The sequence below is a fragment of the Tupaia chinensis genome, unplaced genomic scaffold, assembly GCF_000334495.1.
Source record: "Tupaia chinensis unplaced genomic scaffold, TupChi_1.0 Scaffold000170_1, whole genome shotgun sequence".
Taxonomy (NCBI): domain Eukaryota; kingdom Metazoa; phylum Chordata; class Mammalia; order Scandentia; family Tupaiidae; genus Tupaia; species Tupaia belangeri.
In genome coordinates this window covers 813923-834789 of record NW_006159645.1, presented here as the reverse complement: position 1 = coordinate 834789, position 20867 = coordinate 813923, and the positions used below count along the sequence as shown (strand labels likewise).

Sequence of the window (20867 nt, the reverse complement as noted above, 5' to 3'; positions counted from 1 at the left end):
AGAATTTCAGGCAACCCGTGGGTCTTCTTTTTTAATATTAAAATGCATATAACATTTGATCTCTAAAATGCCCCTCTGAGTTAGTGAAAGCATGCTGCATTACTCCCTCCCTGGCTCTGCCAAATCGTCTAAATTCTGCGCTGAACATGAGTTTGTTTCTGCCCATTAAAATCTTGTGTGTTGTGGAAAACTTAACATATGCAAATAGTGAGTAGTTTCATTCAGCTTCCACAACCACCAGCTCACAAACTCGTTTTCCCTCAATCCCAATCCACTTCCTCCCTCCAAACCCATGCTTATTAAAAACATATCCAACTCAGTTCGATATCACCCACAAATACGTCAGTACATAGCTACGAAAGAAATCTGAAAATATAGCAATATTAAATAAAACGATCATTTCTTTCTAGCCCATCGCTGCTGGAATTTCCCTAATCCCTAGTTTCAAATATATCTTTGGCTCAGGCAGAGAAAGACCAAGTCATAGCATTTGACTCTCAGCATCCGGGAGCTGCCACAAGATCCCAAGAATTTCTTTCTTTGCTTTAGGGAAGGACTCAGAGACTGGGGACCCAGCATTCTGACCAGGGCAGCAGGTTAAGCCTTTCAGGGAAAAGGGTATCCTTCCCTTCTGTAGTCTCTTGGTCTGCTACTATCTAACCTTACTGTAAAATGAAAAACAAACAAACAAACAAAACACACACACACACACCAAACAGCAGCTGAGAAAACAGAGCCTCCTTCAAATATTTAAAATACTTGAAACAGGGGTGGCGTGGTGGCCAGCAGGTGGCATGGTGGTTGAGGCGCACTGCCGAGGTAGTGAGGATGTATTGTTGCCAAAATACAAAGAAGTCCCTTTTTGAGGTTTCCACTCTAGGAGCACTGTACCATAGGAAGTGGCAGTTACTATTCTCATTAACAGATGAGGAAACTGAGGCTCAGAGTCAGCAATTTATTAATATTTATTTTTTAGGGACTAGCAAGCTATATTGCTGGACTCCCATGCAGTTGACTGCAGTTCAAGTCCCAGATAGATCCAGTGGCTTAAATTCATGCCCGCACATGTGCGTGCGTGCCCAAGATCCCAAGAGGAGAATGGAGGAGAAGGGATTGCGGCATGACCATCCCCCCTGGGGGGTGATTTCTTGCTTTCGGTTCTCTGTCTCTCTTTCTGGCAAGTGCATGCGCCCTATAGCAAAAATAATAATAATAATAATAATAATAAAATACTTTTTTAATTTGGCAGAGGGCTCATGTGCTTGCCAGAGAAGAGAGGGAAGAGAGAGACAGTGATTCCCCATGGGGAGCAGTCATACAGAAATCCCTCTTCCTCCATGTCCTTTTAGATTTAGGGAACACATGCACTTGTGCCCAGTGTGTTTTTCAAACTGCTAGCTCTGAGACTCAGTTCACACTGTCAGCCACGTGGGATTCAGCCACTTTGACCCCATGCCATCAGCTGGCCTGAGTTACTAAGGAATTATATAGCTAGGAAATGGCACAGCTATGTAATTTTTCATTTTCGAATACGGATGACTCTAAAACCCATGTTAAAAACAAAATTGATTAATAAACGAATTCCATGAGCGAGAGAGACAAAGACAGCACCACGGGGTCTTGACACTGCAATCCACCCCCAGCCTCAGCCAGTCCTGGGTGATGAGTGAGCATGTGCCCAGCATACTGAGTGAGGTCTCGGGGTGCAAACTGGACCTGTCCCCGTGGGTCAGCCTCACATGGGAGCCACGTCGGCCCCTTGTTTTTGTCCTTTAAGACATCACACCGCATCATTATATGATCCTCACCAAAACTGACAGCTTGGCAAAATGAGTGCTGAACCATCTTCTTAGATCCTCATACTAAACCTATGATTTACATATTCAATGCATACTGAGTGCCTCTTTGTGCCAGTTTGAAAACACATCCAAACTCCTCTATTGCAAAGAACAGACCTTATTAAAATGGAAATCGACTGCTACTATGTACAAAACGGGTACACCGTGTTCCTTTCTGTGAATTTTCAAATGTCTATATAAAGCTACAGGATCTATTCTCTCTGGAAACAATAACAGATCGGAATGGGGAAGACTGTGCCAGAGGATGGTTTATGGCTTTTAAAATAATACCCAAGTGTTAAAAAATGTTGCAATACCTAAATTTGCTACTTTTTTCTTTCTTTTTAATTTAATGGACACATAATAATTGTACATATTTACGGGATACAGTTTGCTGTTTCAATACATGAATAGGATACAGACTGATAAAATCAAAATAGTATATTAGTTCGCCTCAAACATTTATTGTCACTTTGTGTTGCAAACATTCAAAACCCTCTTTTCTAGTCTGTAAATGTACATTATTGCTAACCACAGTCACCCTAAGTTGTGGTAGATTCCTAGAATCTATTCGTCCTGGCTAACTGTAACGTTGTGTCCCTTAGTCAGTATCTCCCCATTTCTCCTTTATACTTCCCAAGCTCTGCTAACCATTCTTTTGCTCTCCCCTTCTACGAGATCAAATTTTTTAGCTTCCACAACTGAGTAAAAGTGAGTGGTAGTTCTTTCTGTATCTGGCTTATTTCACTTAACATATGTCTCCTAGGCTCATCCATGTTGCAACAACTGACAGGATTTTATTTATTTATTTTTTTTGCATGTGTACGTGCCAGAGAGATAGAGAAAGAGAGGGAGAGTGAGAAAGCACTCCCCATGGGGCATCGTCATATAGCAACTTCTCCATCTCTCCTGCCTTTCAGAATTTCGGACACACATGCCACTGGGTCCGAGACTTGAACTGTGCAGCTGACCATGTGGGATCCAGGTGCCTTAACACCAGGTCATGGACTGGCCTAGATTTAGTTCTTTCTCATAGCTGAATAGTATTCTATTATATATACAGTAGGTCTTCAAAAAGTTCATGGAAATGCATATTATGAAAAAAAAATTAGGCATTGTTTTCAAAAAGTTTTTGTACCAAAAATAAACCTGTATTTAACTCCATTCTTCCACAGTTCTTCTTTTTTTTTCAGAGAGATTTTTGCTGTAGGGCATGTCTTGCCAGAGACACAGAGAGTGACAGAGAGAGAAAAGTGAGAAATCACCCTTCCTGGGGAGGAGATGGCCACACCACAATCCCTTCTCCTCCATTCTCCTCTCAGGATTTTGAGCATGTACGCGCACACAGCTGGCATGAGTTTCAAGCCAATGGGTCCAGGACTCAAACAAGGGTCGGCAATGTGACAGTCTAGTACCTTAGCCCCTAGGCCACCTGCTGACCCTCCACACACTTGTTGAAGTTCCTAGTATAGCACATTTTCTTTACCCACTCATCTGCTGTGAACACTTAGGTTGATTTCATGTCTTGGTTATTGTAAACAATGCTGCAATACCCCCGGAGTATAGACTTGTCTCACCATGCTTCCGTCTTCTCCTTTGACTACCCCCTAATAGCGGGATTACTGGATCACAATGGAGTTGATATTTTCAATTTTCTGAGGAACTACCATACTGTGTTCCATAATGATTGTACCCTAAATTTGTTATTCCTGATATAACTGCATTCACTTTATGCGCTATTTTTACTAACGTGTGAATGTGTTGATGGTGTTCTGACAGGACACAACACAGAATGCGCTCCAACTTTCAAGGCTCAGGAGTGTGGGAGATGTGAGTAGTGCTGGTTAGCTAACGGGGGGTTTGCCTAGGGAATCACCAGTCTTCACTAACCTCAACTAGTTTGGGAAGTAATGCGAGGGACTGAGTGCCAACAGCGTGCCAGATACTGCCGTAGGCACAGACCCTCAAACACCGAGTCACTCACTGGCTTTTGTAACCAGTGGCCCCAAGACTCTCTCCGCCTTTACTGACCCAGTCTGTTCAGAGAGCTCAAGGGCCAGACACCTGAAATGGTAAAACACGAAGCTGCGCAAGGCAGTCTCACTGGCTGACACACGGTTCAAGCACTAGACACGGCTTGACAAACATGCCAGGCACATGTACATGTGTGCCCAAAATCCAGAGAGGAGAAAGGACTGTCGTGTGGCCATCCCCCCCAGGGAGTGCTTTCTTACTTTCCTCTTTTCTCTCTTTCTGGCAAGCACATGTGCCCTATAGTAAATTTTAAGTGATTATAATAAAGTCATAAATGCTCTAAGAAGACAGTTTAAAAATCACACAAAAAAGAAAATAAAAATCACCCAACCCTCTCCTAACCCAGATACCCAAGGACTATCCATATCCTGCCTCCTCCCCTCCTGTACAAGAGAGTGCATGAGAGAGCACGCTCACGTCCAGTTTCATTCCACGCAGCTGGAACCAGGCTGCCTACGAGTCTACTGCCTTCGACACGCCACACGCCCTGTCCATTCAGAACATTCTGGGGAACAGGAGCAGCAGCTGCCCACACCGTGCTGCAGAGATGTGCTTGGCGGACTCCCGCACCCCTCCCTGCCCCACTGCAGCTTACTCTGGTTGGGCAGGCCTGAGAATCTCGTCGTCAGCTACAACCTGACATGGGTTGGGTTTTTCCCCCCTTTTCGGACAAGCAAGATGAATATGGAGGGTGCAGCCAGTGGTGTGGAGATTAAGGTGGCTGGATCTCACATGGCTGCCTGCACAGTCTGAGTCCTGGATCCAGCAGCCTGAAAATCACACTGGGTACAGGTGTGTGCATACCCAAAATCCCAAGAGGGGACTGGAAGAGAGGGGACTGCAGCATGGCCATCCTTTCTAGAGGTGACTTCTCACTTTCTCTCTCTCTCTAGTGAGTGCAGGAGGTGACTTCTCACTTCCTCTCTCTCTCTAGTGAGTGCACGTGCCCTATAGAAAATTAAAATAAAAATTAAAAAATGATGAAGAAAGAAAGAGTAGTTTAGGGTAACGGGTATGTGGCCCCAGAGACCCCAGGCTCCAAACCACGGTGGTTTTTCTAAGCACAAAGTGTACAGATGAGAAGACAAAGCCAGGGCGGTACAGGAAGGACCGGCCCACTGCAGTTGGCCCGCTGCAGTTTTCTAGGAATTGTTAGCTACACTGGACTCTTAAAGGATTTGCAAGGCAAAGAGCCAGGAGATTTGGGTGGATAACAAAGCTCTGGTTAGGAATCATTGCTTCAGAAATTGGCCCGAGGGTCACCCTCTGGGGTAGGACCCCATATCACCTTCCAGCCATGGCCCTCAGCTCAGACACTGCGTGGAAGAGGCTTATGGTCCTGAGCACCTAGGAAATTTGATTCAGGCCTTTAACAAGCGCTCACAGGCGTTTGCTGCCAGGTCCTGGGCGTTATGAGCGCCTAATCGCTGCCTCCTGCACACCCCGCAAGCCTTTTCCCTTTTTGTTCCTGCCACTCTTCCCACCTCACAGCTGTGAAGAAAGGAACATGTTTCAATGCCGTCCTGAATGGCCCTTTGGGAGTGAGTGGCAGGGCCTGCCACACCCTCCTGTTAGACGAAGGAATGAGACCAAGTGTCAACTTAATACTCGGCTAACAGCTTGGCCGAATGCGAAAGCCCGCTCCTTATTCCAGTGGCCCCTGTCAATCTCGGGTAAAGTCCCCAATCCCTCATTAGTGACACTAATCAAGGCACCAGAGTGTTGGGAGAACCTGAGTGAGTGACAGTGTTTCAGAAGGTTTAAGCCTCTCATTATTCCAAATGCACCAGTAAACATGCAAATTGCCGTCTTCGGATTATAGAGTGGTAATGCAATTCTCAGCGCCCTTCCACCTAGCACCCCCGACCCCCACTTTTTCTTTTATTAACAACAGCAAATACAAAACTCCCCAAAGGGCTCTCAGGGGACTTCAGCAAACACTCCATTCTCCACATGTTCTTTCAGACTGGCAAGCTTTTCTACACCTCCCGGGCTCCTGCATGCTAGAGACAGTGGGAAACTCCTCCGAGGTGAGTCCCAGCTGATCTGTCCTCACACTGGCACGTCTACACTCTGCCCATGAATCATGCAAGCCTCAGACTCCACAGAGAAATGATATCACTGAGTTTCTCGAATGCAAGCAAAGACTCTGGTAAACAGCAATGAGGGGAGATAACGGTGAAGGGCCGTGCGAAGCTTCTCCCCGTAACTTCCTTCAGCATCTCTCAGGGGTTATCTGTGAAACGGGCAGGCAGAAACACAGGGCCCGCTCCCTGCCTGGAATGCTGCCTTTCATGACCAACCAGTGATTAGTGCCTCTTTTGTGTTTAAATAATAGGACACAACCTGCTCTCTGAGAACTGTTTCCTCAAGGTTTTAAAACATTACAGAATCATATTTTAAAGGTGTTTGCCATAGGGTGTGTGTGCTTGCTGGAGAGAGATAGAGACAGGGAAAGTGAGAAATCACCACCCCCAGGAGGATGGCCAGGCCACAATCCTTTCTCCTCCGTTCTGCTCTAGGGACTTTGGGCACACACACACGTACACTTGGCGTGAATTTTAAGCCACGAGATCTGGGACTGGGGCTTGAACTGCAGTCTATTACATGGGAGTCCAGTGACATAACCATATATATGAACACTTTAGTGCAAAATGGAGGTGTTAGAGGAATTCCAGCCTTATTTATTCTTTGTTTCCTAAGTCAGACTAAACTGAGAGTAACTAGTCTAGTGTACATCTACTCCCTCTTAGGAATACCCCTACCTGCATGGTACAGGATTTTGGCATGAAAATGGAAATCCCAGGTCCCTAAGTCCCTTATTTGCTCATTGCTCATTTTGAATACTACCAAGGGGTCCAAGAAGTATATTTGAAAACAGAAGTTCGATAATTCTTATACATTTCAAAAATCAAATCCATTGGGAACCAGCAGTTAGCGTAATGGCTATGTCGCTGGATTCCCACATAGTCGACTGCGGTTTGCATCCCAGACACGGTGGCTTAAAACTCACGCCGGGCGCGTGTGCATGCGTGCCCAAGATCCTGAGAGGAGAATGGAGGAGAAGGGATTGCGGCGTGACCATCCCCCCGGGGGGTGATTTCTCGCTTTCTGTCTCTATCTGTCTGGTGAGCGCACGCGCCCTATAGCGAAAAACCTCTCAAAAAAAAAAAATCCATTGTATTTTCTTTGGTTAGATGTTGAAGTTACATTTTGTAAGTCAAGCAACAATAATAATTAAATTACAAATGAACCAATCCATCATCTGGGCAATTTTGATACTGCTACTGGGTTTTAAAGGGATGAGACAAAGGGGGAGAACTCACAAGATGGGAACAGGGAGCAAGAAAAGAGAAAACGAGATGGCCGGATGTGGTTAGAGCCTGCTCCCAACCTTCAGCAGTCCAATGGCCCTTGTTCCTGCCCTGCTCCCACATTCTGGGAAAAAGAAAAGATGCGCATTGGCGATGAGAAGGAGATGGGGAAAGGAAAGAGTAAGAGCAGGGAAATGAGAGATGGGAGATGAAATCCTTCTAGTTCAATTTCCCCCTGACTGATCCTCCAGTGTTTCAGAGCCAAAGTAGAGACTGATGGGATGCATTTAATTACAGGGGATCAAACACATCCCATAACATGCTCCCCTCCTTGTGAAGAGTACTTATGCAGAGTCTTCAATAAGTTAATAGAAAATGCATATCACAAAAAATTAAGCATGAATTTCAAATTTTTTTGCAACAGGATAAACTACTCAAATTAATCTCATTTATGCATGAGTTTTTCTTTTAAGAGATGCTTCTGCTATAGTGCACATGAGCTCACCAGAAAGACAGAGAGAGACAGAGAGACAAAGTGAAAAATCACCCCCCGGGGGGGGGTGGCCATGCTACAACCCCTTCTCCTCCATTCTCCTCTCATGATCTTGAGCACACATGCACACATGCCCAGCATGAGTTTAAGCTGCCAGGTCTGAGACTCAAACTGTATTCAACTACGTGGAAGTCCAGTGATGGAACCATTACGCCATCGGCTGGTTCCATTGCATGAACTTTTTGAAGTCCCTTTGTATAATAAAATCTGACATGCTGGTGTGTGAGCAAGGACAAAGATTCTCTGCTCCACTGGACCTTAGGCTCCTGAACTTTCCCCTGGATACATCTATGTACTTATCTGTAAATTTCACTTTGGGTAAAAAATCCCTCACCTCAATAGCTGATTACCCCTCACCCTACCCCTTTCCCCAGGTGAGGTCTATATCACCCTGGCCCATCTTCAGCAAGAATCTGTTAGGTTGGTTTCGTCAGCGGAACCCCTGGCCCCTGATGTTTCCTCTTGGTAATTTTCCACTGACTGACCTTTGTGTCTGCTCCTAGGCCATAAACTCCCACTCGTTTATGCTATGTATGGAGTAGAGCCCAATGTCTGCCCCACTTCAAAACCTCAGTGCCACAGTCCCTGTTCCTATCTAAATGGTTCTTGTGAAGATAAAGTTTATCTAGAAAAGAGATATATTGAAAAAAGCGGGGGGAGGGGGTAAAGAACTATGAGGAAGAAAGAGATGGCCAATCATTGTAACACAGCAAACCAGCATCACAGGTTTTTGATATGAAGTCATTTCATTACAGGTGACACTAGGCTAGACCTAGTATTTTTTTTTTAAAGTTTACTTATTTATTTCTAGGGGTCAGCAGGGAGGTAGACAAGATGCTATAGTTCCACATGGCCGATCGTGGTTCGAATCCTGAACCTGCTGGTTTGAAAATCATACCAGGCCTATTATATGTGCATGGCCAAAATCCTCAGAGGAGAATGGAGGAGAAGGAAGTGAGGTGTGGCCATCCTCCCTTGGGGGGCGATTTCTCACTTTCCCTCTGACTGTCTCAATCTAACTCTCTCTGGTGAGCAAATATGCCTTATGACCAAAAAAAATCATAAAAAATTTACTTATTTATTTTTCCCAGGAGAGGTAGAGAAAGAGAGAGAGAGAGAGGTACCCCTGTCAAGGTCCATGTGCCACGATCCACATTAGCTGCCGCCAGCCCCAGACCATGGATGGGCATGCGTGTGCCCGGTGTGTGTGGGGAGGTCTCTGGACACGAATCTGGAACCTTCATAATTGGGTCAGCCTCACAGAGCATTGAGCTACTGCTACACCACCGTCTAGTCCCCACTAAGTGTGATCCACTGTAAAAGCACATTTCCCCTTTGCAATTAGAAGTACTCTGTGAGTGACACCTGGGACCCTGAGAACGTCCTTCTCCCCACCTGCCTTTCTCTCTGCGGCTTTACTTTCATGCTGATCCTTGCCGGAATCAATCTTTACACGGGGCATCACAAAACAATCTCGATATGACTTTTAATGGCTGCCTACTAGGCCATTTCGTGGATCATGCAATTATTTATTCAATCTCCCAGTATTAAAAACTTAAGTTGTTTCTTTTCTTTCTTTTTTGGTTGCTTTTACAAGTACTCTTTAATTCATATCCGATAGTTTTATATTCCTGAGCATCTATGATCAGCTACTTAAAGAAACTTTTTAAAATTTTCTATCTAAAGGGATTACCATGAAAATTTTTCAGCAAACTAATAGATGAAAATAGTTTCTCACTGTTTTAATTTCTGTGTATTCATGTATTCAACTGTAGCGAGATTGAAACACCTGTATATATATATATGTGTGTGTGTATATGTATATATATATAGTTATGTATGTATATTAGATATTTCTTGATATAGGGTGTGCGTGTGTGTGCCCAGCAGAGAGACAGACAGAGACAGACACAAGAAATCACCCACCGAAGGGGGACTTGGGTCCCAAAACATTTGTATTTCTTTTACCTGGTCATATCTTGTGCTAATTTTCTTTTTTCTTTTTCAGAGGTTTTTGTTACAGGGCATGTGTGCTTGCCAGACAGACAGAGAGAGACAGAGAGACAGAAAGCAAGAAATCACCCCCCAGGGGGGATGGCCACGCTGCAATCCCTTCTCCATTCTCCTCTCAGGATCCTGGACACGCATGCACACATGACCAGTGTGAGTTTAAGCTACTAGGTTTGGGACTCAAACCACGGTCAACTACATGGGAGTCCAGCGACATAGCCATTATGCCAACTGCTGGGCCCTCTTGTGCTTGTTTTCTATTCCTCTTTTCTGTATTGATCTGTACAAAATCTTTACACTGTATCACATTCATTCTTGGCCTTTAATATGCATTGTAAATATTTTCCCGAGACTGTTGGAAAATATATTTTTAAAAGATATAAAGGGCCAGTCCCATGGTGGAGCGGTTAAGCACAGCGCATTGGGAAGCCTGGCTTCCATGTGGCCAACTGCAGTTCAAATTCCAGCCCCAGAGGTTTGAAAAGCATGCTGAGCACATGTGTATATGCCCTGAATCCCGAAAGGATGGAGAAATGAGGAAAAATGACTGCAGTATGACCACGCCCCATTGGAGGTTCTCTCTCTCTCTCCATACTAAGTCCACACTCCATCTAGCAATACATTTTTTTTAATTACATGGTTATTGTCTTCCTAAATTGACCTGTTGAGATAGGTGATAAAACAAAACAAAATAAAAAAGAAATGAGGGAGGAGGGAATGCAAAAAGAAAAATCAACCAAATAGAATTATTTTTATTATCAATTTAAATATCTTCGAAGAAAAAGTATTTGCCAATGAAATATTGAATTTTACTGGGCAATCACACTGATCTTTGCTATTTATTTCATGTATTACATAGCTGGTTTCATTACACACAAAATGTGTGTGTCTGTGTGTGTTTGTGTATGTGTGTGTCTACGTTTTAGTTTGCCTGAGGGTGTGTGTACTTGCTAGAAAGAGAAAGATGAGAGAGAAAAGCACCTCCCATGGCGCATAGTCACACTGCAATTCCTTCTTTTCTATTTCTCGGGATTTGGGGCGAGCACATGTGTGCACACCTCTCTCTCTCTCTCTCACCCCCAGAGTGTTTTTCAAGGCTGAGAGTCCAAGATTCAAACTGCAAGGTTAGCCATGTGGGATCCACCTGCCTTAACGTCCAGGCAATAGGCTGGCCCCAAATGTATGTTGTTTCTAACCCATCATTTTATATCTACTTTGCTATAAGTAGCATAGACATAATTTTTAATTACCACCATGGCATAATGCAAGTTTTAATTAACAGCATGCCATAATACATTTCATTTAGTTCTCATAAACCACTTAAGACCTATTTTTTTTACTAGAATAAATAATAATGCTATGAACGCTCTTGTATACATTCTTTTTGGCTCCATTAAGGTTAGATTCTTTTTTGTTCGTTCTCTTGTTGTTTTGTTTTTGTTTTTCAATTTGCTGTAGGATGCATGTGCTTGCTGGGGGTAGAGACAGAGAGAGAAGGCACCCCCAAGGGGTATGACCACACTGCAATCCCTTTTCCTCCCTTCTCTTCTCAGGATTTTAGGCACACAGACACATGTGCCCCACGTGCTTTTCAAGCTGTCGGATCTGGGACTTGAACCACGTAGTCAGTCATGTGGAATTCAGTTGCCTTAACACTATGCCACCTGGCTGGCTTTTACGCTTAGATTCTTAAATCAGTCTCGAAAATAAAACTACCCAATTACTGGCGGGAAAACTATGATATATACAGGTGTATTGTTTCCTGCCAAAAAACACGTCAGAGGGACCTGCTCAATATTTTTTGGGTTCCAGATATTTGTGTTTCACTAACAATGTTTAAAAGGGATTATTTCCCTAAATGCCTTCTTATTTACAATGGCTCAATTTTCGAGCATTTCATGGTGTTAGAAGCTGTTATGAGGTGTGCTTCCTCAGAGGTCTGTGTAAGACCCACGTGATAGCTTGGTACGTCTCCTTCACATGCAGGCTGTCCATCACTGTGCTGATGACCTTGACTTCGATGTTGTGGGATCCAATTCAGCAGGGAGGCGTCAATGCGCACACCTGTTCTCTGTGTATATTGGTTAGAAAGCTCTCTGTGTGGGACCAGCAGTTAGCATAATGGCTATGTTGCTGAACTCTCATGTAGTCGACCACAGTTCGAGTCCCAGACCTGGCGGCTTAAACTCATGCCGGGCATGTGTGCGTGCATGCCCAAGATCCCAAGAGGAGAATGGAGGAGAAGGGATTGCAGTGTGGCCATCCCTCCGGGGGGTGATTTCTCACTTTCTGTCTCTCTGTCTCTCTCTGGCGAGCGCATGCATCCTATAGCAAAATCCTCTAAAAAAAAGAAAAAAAAAAGCTCTCCGTGCGATCATACTACGTGATTTCTCTCCACTCTCATGGAGGGCAAGGGCCAAGTTTCAGGCAGGTCTAGCCCACTGGCACTCTGGAGGTGATCAGTGTGCACAGGAAGTATCACGGGGAGACATCTCTGGCATCTCTCCTGTGCCTGCCCTCTGCAGTTCTGCAGCAGGAGCCTCGGGCTCTCCTTCATCCTTTCCACGGCCATGTCTAACTAGCGGGGTGCAGCTCAGGGGAGGGTGGCGGAGGAGGCTCTATTCCTGGCTTCAGCTGACTTGGCTCAGATCACCCCCAGCAGCCCTGCCTCTCTGCCTGCCACATCGCATTACTCGTCTTCCACTGAGAACAGAAAGTGCAGAGCGGTGCTAGACTCCCCGAAGTGGTGCGAGGAATGGAGAAGAGTGTGTAAGACGATTCCGGGTCTTTCTTAGAGGAAAGGTTCTCTGTAAGCACTAAGCACCAGTATTCTTCTAAAACTGTGGGAGCTGGGAAGGGCGGTTTTGCCCCTTCGTCCAGGGATAGCTGGCAATATTTGGGAACGTTTTACTTTTATTTATTTATTTTTTTTAAGGTTTTTATCATAGGGTGCATGCACTCACTGGAGAGGGGAGAGACAGTGAGAGGGAAAGTGAGAAAGCACACCCTCCCACCACCACCAAGAGAGGTGGCTATGCTGCTCCAACCTTTTCTCCTCCATTCTACTCTTGGGCTTTGGGGCATGCATAGTCACGTGCCCAGCATGATTTTCAAGTTATGGGGTCTGGGACTTAAACGACCATATGGGAGTCCAGTGCCTTAACTACCACATCACCTGCTGGCTCGTCTGGGAACATTTTTTATTGCCACAATTGTGGGGTGCTACGGGTATCTGGTGGGTGCAGGCCAGTGATTCTGTTAAATGTCCTGTAATGTACAGAACAGCCTCCCATAACAGAAAATTATCCAGCCCCACCAAGTATCCATGGTTCTCAGGTTACCAATTCTTGTTCTAAAACACAATGATCAACTCTGTGGCCCACCTCCTAAGTCTATCAACCAGGAGAGAGCACTTGGCCACACAAACTGACGTAGACTGAATTCGGTCTCGGGTAGACAGGGAAACATTATCTAGAGACTTCCTATTTCCTTGTGCCAGGCCACATGACTTAACTTACTGGAGCCCAGAACCAGGGGACAGAAGCCAAAATTCTCACTAGCACCATCCAGATCACACGCAGGAACGTGACTCTGCAGTGCCCCGTGGCTGTGCCCCTTGGCCTGGCCCCTCACACGGGGCGTCCAGAGACTGAACGTCTCCTGGGACTTCGAAGCTGCACCCAGCAACAGGGATCAGAGGGGGAGTGGTGGAGACACCACCAGATCCAGGAGGGAGAGGTGGAAGCTGCCAAGAGAAGGGGGAGAGTCAAGGTGGTTGGGATTCAGACCCTGAGGTCACCAGAGTCAGCCACCTGTGATGCCACCTGCCCTTCCGAACATTCACAGCCTTCTGCTCAAGTGTATCCCAGGAGCTGATGCTCACCATCAACCAGAACGGAACCAACAGGTCTTACCGGGGGTGCCGATGGCGGAGGAGGGGGAGGAGCTCCCAGAGGCGGGGGAGGGGGAGGCAGAGGAGGTGGTGGTGGCGGTGGCACTGGCATATGTCACGGCTTTGGTGTCTCTTGTTTGTGAATGGTCCCGAGAAAGTGCTTTCTGCTCTGAAAAAGAGAAAAGGGATAGTTGTAACTCGGATGTCTTCATGCACACGCAGGTTACATGTCTTGCAGACATACGGTATGATGGATTCATTCATTCAACGATACACAGAGTGGCTGCTGGGAGGCAGACCTTGCACTCAGTGCCAGACTGACGAGGCAGCCAGACCCTAGAGAAGTTAAGTGAGAAAACTCGCAGAGTAGACCAGCTCCACAGCACAGCGGGCCAAGGCCTGCGTACGAGCCAGATTCCCACATAGCTAACTGAGGTTTGAATCCCGATCCAGGATGTAGTGCCAGGAACACGCCTGCCCAGAATCCTGACAGGATGGAGAAATGGAGGAAAGGGGATTGTGGTGTGACTAAACCCCATGGGGCTTGTGTTGGGGGGAAGCAGATTTCTCTCTCTTTCTCTCAGGTGGGCACTTTCTCTTGGTCTCTGGCAATAAATACAAAGCAGAGCTTACAGAGTTTAGCTATTTGTGTTTCAATATAAATAGGATATATGAATGTAACATCAAAATATATAAGCAGCACCCCCTTCCATAACCATGTCCAGAACTCTACCTCAGTAGCCCTGAACTTAGGTTTTATCATTTTCTTTTTTGGAGAGGTTTTTGCTATAGGGCACGTGCGCTCGCCAGACAGAGAGAGACATAGAGATAAAAAGCGAAAAATCACCCCCCAGGGGAGATAGCCACACCGCAATCCCTTCTCCTCCATTCTCCTCTCGGGATCTTGGGCACGCACGCACACGCGCCTGGTGTGAGTTTTAAGCCACCGGGTCTGGGACGTGAACCGTGGTCGACTTCATGGGAGTTCAGCGACATAGCCATTACGCTAACTGCTGGTCCCGCAGTTTTATCATTTTCAATGCATTCTGCACAGACTCCCATTTTCCGAAGCAGAGTAAATGGAGTGAGATTTAACCTTTTCTGAATGTCACAGGTCGGCATCGCTCCTGACGCCAGCCTCAAGCAAGGCTCACCAAGAGCTCTAGTCATTTCATGCTTTTCCTACTGTCAGCTCGTACCTCCCTTGGTGCTCCTGTGCCGTGGTTTCCACACAGCTCTCTGGGTGGGCGTGTGCCCCCTTCCTCTGCATAGACTTTCTACCTGGTATCTGCCACATGGACGCCTTTCTGGCATGATTCTGCCAGAGCAATTTGAAACATACAGCAGAACTGTTTCAAATAGTTAATATTCTAGGATGCCTGATTTCCAGATAAATGTGGTATTTCTTTCTTTTTTTTTTTTTTAGAGAGATTTTTGCTACAGGGTGCATGCACTGGCCAGAGAAACAGAAAGCAAATCACTCACCAAAGGGGATGGCCACATCACAACCCCTTCTCCTCTATTCTCCTCTAGGGATTTGGGTATGCATGTACATGTGCCTGGCGTGAATTTTAAGCCACCAGGTCTGGGACTCAAACTGTGGTTGACTACATGGGAGTCCAGCGACGTAACCATCACACCATCTGCTGGGCCAAATGTGGCATTTCTTTGCAGAACATGTGTGTGTGTGTGTGTGTGTGTGTGTGTGTATGTATGTGTGTGTGTGTGTATGTGTGTGCGTGTGTGTATAGGTGTCTTGGAAACCATATTAAGATACCATGCTTAAAATCTGAACTAACAAAAACCCTCATAGTTTATAAGAATAAGAAAAATCTACGAAATCTAAAAATGATAGCAACAGAAAGTCACCTAGACAGGGGCCATTTTGTGTTCCCGATGTCTCTTTAGTTACTGGAGGGACTGAAGAAGGCCTGTCTCTATTTCTTCATCTTTCAGATCCTACGCATTTGCATTATTTTATGTCAATATTCTTGTCTCCACAGAGGCAAGAGTAATTATGCAACACGATACTTTATTTTTAGCATAGTCTACTGGATTTTGCTTACTTAACATGTCTGTACTACTTACTTTCTTACATAGTGGCTGCAATATGTGACAGCTGAGGCTACCAGATTAATTTCCACAACAATCCTCTGAGGTCAGTAGCATTATCTTCATTTTTATGGAAAACGATGTTCAGAGACAGTCTTTTGCCCGAAGTCACACTCACCTAGTAGCTAGAGAACCCGGGACTAAAGCCCAGGCTTAAAGGCATTAAAGTCCAGTCTCTTCCCAGTGTGATTTTATAGTAAAATAAAAATAATGTGAAATTTATCATTTCAATCATTTAAAAAAATTTGCCAGCAAGCACCTGCACTCACTGTAGACAAAGAGAGGGAAAAAAGTGAGAAATCACCCATTGTAGGGAATGGTCACACTTCAATCTCTTCTCCAGCATCTCTCCCTCTTCTAGATTTTGGGCACACACATACTCAGGTCTAGTGTGTTCCTCAAGCTGCCAGTTCCAGGACTTGAACCATGCAGTTGCCACGTGGGATCTAGCCACCTCAATCACCACACCCCTGCTGGCCCCAATCATCTTTCCATGTACAACCCAGCGCCATTAACTGCATTCATAATCGGTGTGACCATCGCTACTGTAAATCTCCAGACCACTTTCCTCATGCCCAGCAGGAACTCTGTGCCCATTAAATAAGAACCTACGATTATTATTATTATCATCATCATTATCTTTAGCCCAGGTAACCTCAACTCTATTTCCTGACTCTAAATTTGCTTAGTCTAGGTATCTCATTTACATAGAACCATACAATATTTGTCTGTTTGAGTTAGGCTTCTTTCACTTAGCATGTTTTCAGTGTTTACTCATGTTTACTAGAAATTCCTTCCTGATTGTTCCATTATGTGTATACCCTGTGCTTTGTTTATGCATTCATCTGCTGATGAACACTTGCGTTCCTCTGGGTGTTATGAAAAATGTCCTTATGAACACTGACGTGCACATTTCTCTGCAGGACCTTGCGTTTGATTCTTTTGGGCAGATGGGCAAAAGTGGAATGGCTGGGTCAGATGGTACCAACCTCTTTTCAACATGGTTAAGAATCTCCTAAAATTGTATAAAGAATACAAGAGGTATAAAATGTGTATTAGTGAACTCTTTTGGAGAAAGAGCCATGACAGTTCTCCTAAGCGTTCCAAGGATGTGCATGAGAAGACCACGCCTTTCTTATACAGTACTCCCCTGAAAGAAGGGGCCAGATAATTCCTGTGTCACTGCTTTTTTCTTTGATATTAAAACAAGAGCAGAGGGAACCAGCAGTTGGCGAAATGGCTATGTCACTGGACTCCCACATAGTCGACTGCAGTTCGCGTCCTGGACCCGGTGGCTTAAAACTCACGCCGGGCACGTGTGCGTGCATGCCCAGGATCCCAAGAGGAGAATGGAGAAAGGATTGCGGCGTGACCATCCCCCCTGGGGGGTGATTTCTTGCTTTCTGTCTCTATGTCTCTGTCTGTCTGGCGAGTGCACCCCCCCTAAAGCAAAAAAAAAAATACCCCTCCAAAAAAAAAAAAACGCAAGAGCAGAAAGATTGGAGGGGAAAATTCATCAATTTAACAGCAAAAAACCCTAGTGAAATTGAGCAGAGATCTCAATGAGAGTGGATACTTCTTCCAGACAGCATCTGTGTTATTTTATTATACAATCTAATGCACTCAATAACACAGGGTCAGACACAGCGAGAATTTTACAAGCTGAATGAAAATGCAATAAAGCCCAATTTAGGTGGAACAAACAAGTTATCTGCTACTAGTACCTTAACTTTTTTTTTTTTTAATAGAAGGCACTGGGTATATAGTCTTACATGATTTTTTTTATTCTTGGACAAAAATATTCTCAAAAATTTAGAGTGGGGATGAAAGGGTTGACTGAAGTATTAACAGAACAAGAGACTACAGAGAGGTCTCATTATATAAAGAGCTCACTTTTAAACCAAGGCATATGAAAGGAGCTGGACCCACTTCCATGGGTGAAGCACTGGTTTTAGAAGAGCAACCTACGAAATCTTCAAGGTCGCTTACCTACAAGTTTTGCTGTTTATCTAAAGAAGAATAACTGCAGGAAGTAGTTTTCAGAGGTGTGGTAGTGACTACTCATGCAATTCCTCAGACCCAGCTAGGTTATATCCTCAGCCTCCCTTGAAGTTAGCGTGACCACGTGACCGAGTGAGCTCTGACCAGTAGAATAACGGCAGAAATGATGTACTCTACTTCCAGGCAGGCTCACAAAGACAGTGGGCCCACAACTTTCCTCTCCTCTTTCCATTGGGGCTAGAAGCAAAGGCCCTATGTGTTGGCAGAGTCACAAGGTGGACGGAGTCTGGGTCCCTGTCTTACCTTTTGTAAAGCCACTTGCTAAAATGATTGATTAGACTTTGCATCCATAAAAAAATAGTCACTAATATTCAACCTATCTAATACAGGAATTAAGTAGAATATGGTTGGTTCTTATTATTCACTGTGGTTATGTTTTACAAACATGTAAATATAACAAACATGTGTCATGAACACTGAATGTGAAGGTTAATTTTATGTGTCAATTTGACTGGGCTAAGGGATGCCCAGATAGCTGGTGGAACATTAGGTCTAGGTGTGTCCATGAGGGTATTTTTGAAAGAGACTGGCAATTGGATCTGTAGATTGAGTAAAGATCTCCCTCAGCAACATCAGTGAGCTTCATCCAGGCCACTGAGGGCCTGAACAGAACATGGAATTCACGGCCAACAGCACAGGACTCACGTCTGAACAAAGCTTATCTAACACACACACACTTTCTCCACAGGGCACAGCAAAGCCCTCTTAGGTTTAGCATTCTTCTTGGGGGCCATGTTAATTAGTAAAATCACCAATAATACGCACAAGAAATTTAAAAAATGGTATGAAATAGTCCATGAAAAGGAATTTTACAGTATGAAAGCTGAAACTAGAAGGCCTAGCATCTTCTTGTTCAACCACAGCTGGTCTGTGCTCTAGAAGAATAAAATTTTCCTTCACTTGGGCAGCACATGTGTTCAGATGACCATAAAAGGGCCATGAGTTACAAATTTTGGAGTTACAAACACATTTCCGTGTGTAGATGAGTTTGCAAATACAGTCTGTGAGTACAGATGCATAACTTTTGGAGCCCTAATATGCACTCAGCAATGCATTAGGGGAGTTTAATATATTGTTTCATTTAATCCCCTCAACAGCCACTGGGTGAATGCTGACACTTCTGTGAGACAGGCAGCCAAAGTGTCTCAGAGAAGTTACATGGTTTTTACTAAGTTTCAGAAAGAACATCAGAGCTGAGTTTAAAGGCCTGATTTTTTGATGCCAAAATCTCTTTTACTGGGCCACATTGTTTTGTTAACTTTGTCTGATTCAGGTCATCTTACCTGTCTGCTTCTATTTTGCAAAGATTTAAAATTATTTTTGAGGAGCCCAGAAATGGCTTGGTGGTTAAGGATCCCACATGGTGATGAGCAGTTTGAGTTCTAGACCTGGAGGCTTGAAAAACACGCTGAGAGGACCAGCAGTTGGCATAACGGCTATGTTGCTGGACTGCCATGTAGCCTATTGTGGTTCAAGTCCCAGACCCGGTGGCTTAAACTCACGCCAGGTGTGTGTGCGTGCGTGCCCAAGATCCTGAGAGGAGAATGGAGAAGGGACTGCAGCGTGGCCATGCCCCCTGGGGGGTGATTTCTCACCTTCTGTCTCTCTGTCTCTATCTTTCTGGCGAGTGCACGTACCCTATAACAAACAAACAAACAAAAATCCTCTCCAAAAAAAAGAAAAACACACTGGGTGCATGCCCAAAATCTCAAGAGAAGAATGGAGAAGGTATAGTGGTGTGGTCATCCCAGTTGAAGGGTGCTTTCTCACCTTCCCTTCCCCCTCCCCCCCTTCTCTCTCTTTCTCTCTCTCTCACACCCTCTATCTCTCTGGGGAGCACAAGTGCCCCATAGCAAATTAAATAATAATAATAAAGTACTTTTGATCCCGACAAGTAAAAGAAAGGCCATAAAGTGAGTACGAGGCAGGCGCCCGTACCCTAGCCTCCACCCTATCCTCAGCCTCCTTGCCGTCCATCTCGTTTACCCTTCAGAATCTGAGAATGATTCGGTGTCACTGGGGTTCTGGTTGCTGAAATCACAGGGAATGATTTTTCAAAATCTCGGATGAAAAGGTATTTTTACATGAAGTACTTGATGACTGGGAAGGCTTTTTCTTGACAGATTTCATAATTATGCAATTACCTAGAGAAGTGTTTGTGAAGACCTGACAGTCAGGAATACAGAGCTCCAGGAAGTCACGGCTGTACCCACGAGCTCTTTGATGCTTTGTGCTCTCTCGACCTATTTAAAAATGTTATTTTGCTCTGAAACGTATCTTGAATGTTTAGGATAAAAAAAGCCAGGTTCTCAAAGGCTTTTATAATTTCTCCCAGTTCATGAAATCACTCTGAAAAAACAGCATCGACACACGCATTAGGGAGTCAGGCACCTGCAGAGGGTGGTGAGGGAGCCAGTGAGCGTGTGTTTCCACGTGAGCCCCCGGTACAGGGGACGAACGTGTGCTGGTCTCAGAACTGGACAGACCTCGGTTCCACTGTCACCTTTTGCCTTTTCCAACTGCACGATGTTGGGCAACTCAATCTTGTTTTCTTAAAAAGTAAAATAAGAGGTATGGGGGGTGGGTGCACAGTGGCACGGTCGGAATGCGGTGGTCTGCAAGGTAGATCCGCATGATCCAGGTTTGCAGTGCAAACCTCCCCGAATGTGCCAGGCACCTGCGTGTCATGATCCAGGATGGCTGGACCCAGGGGTGGATAGTGGCGTGAGGACTCTTTTAGGGGTAATTGTCTCTCTGTCTCTCTCCTTCTCTCTCTTTCGCTCTCTCTCTCGGGTATGGAAGAAAGAAACTCAAAAAAATAAAGCAATAATGCTTCATCTTTAAGTTGACTGTCAGGATTAAAACAAATACTGTATATAAGGAAGACAGCAGAGGTGAGAAAGACATGTCACTGGCTCTATGTACTGTCCCTACCATAAATAACCATAATAAAAGGAGGAGTAGGATAACAAAGGTCGAGGTGGCCAAGGAACGCCATCAATTCAAACTCAATGCCATCATCAATTCAAACTCAAGGAGGTGCAGGGTAAGTA

The 20867-nt window shown here is 44.9% G+C and overlaps 1 protein-coding gene across 1 annotated transcript in view; it reads right to left on the bottom strand.

Annotated features, from left to right (window-relative positions):
- Positions 1–13807, bottom strand: part of WIPF3 (WAS/WASL interacting protein family member 3) — an 89229-nt gene extending 75422 nt beyond the window's left edge. The window contains exon 1 of the mRNA XM_014586924.1: positions 13664–13807. Coding sequence (XP_014442410.1) covers positions 13664–13753 — 90 coding nt within the window. The 5' untranslated portion in view covers positions 13754–13807. The remainder of the gene's footprint in view (positions 1–13663) is intronic.
- Positions 13808–20867: the final 7060 nt, after the last annotated feature.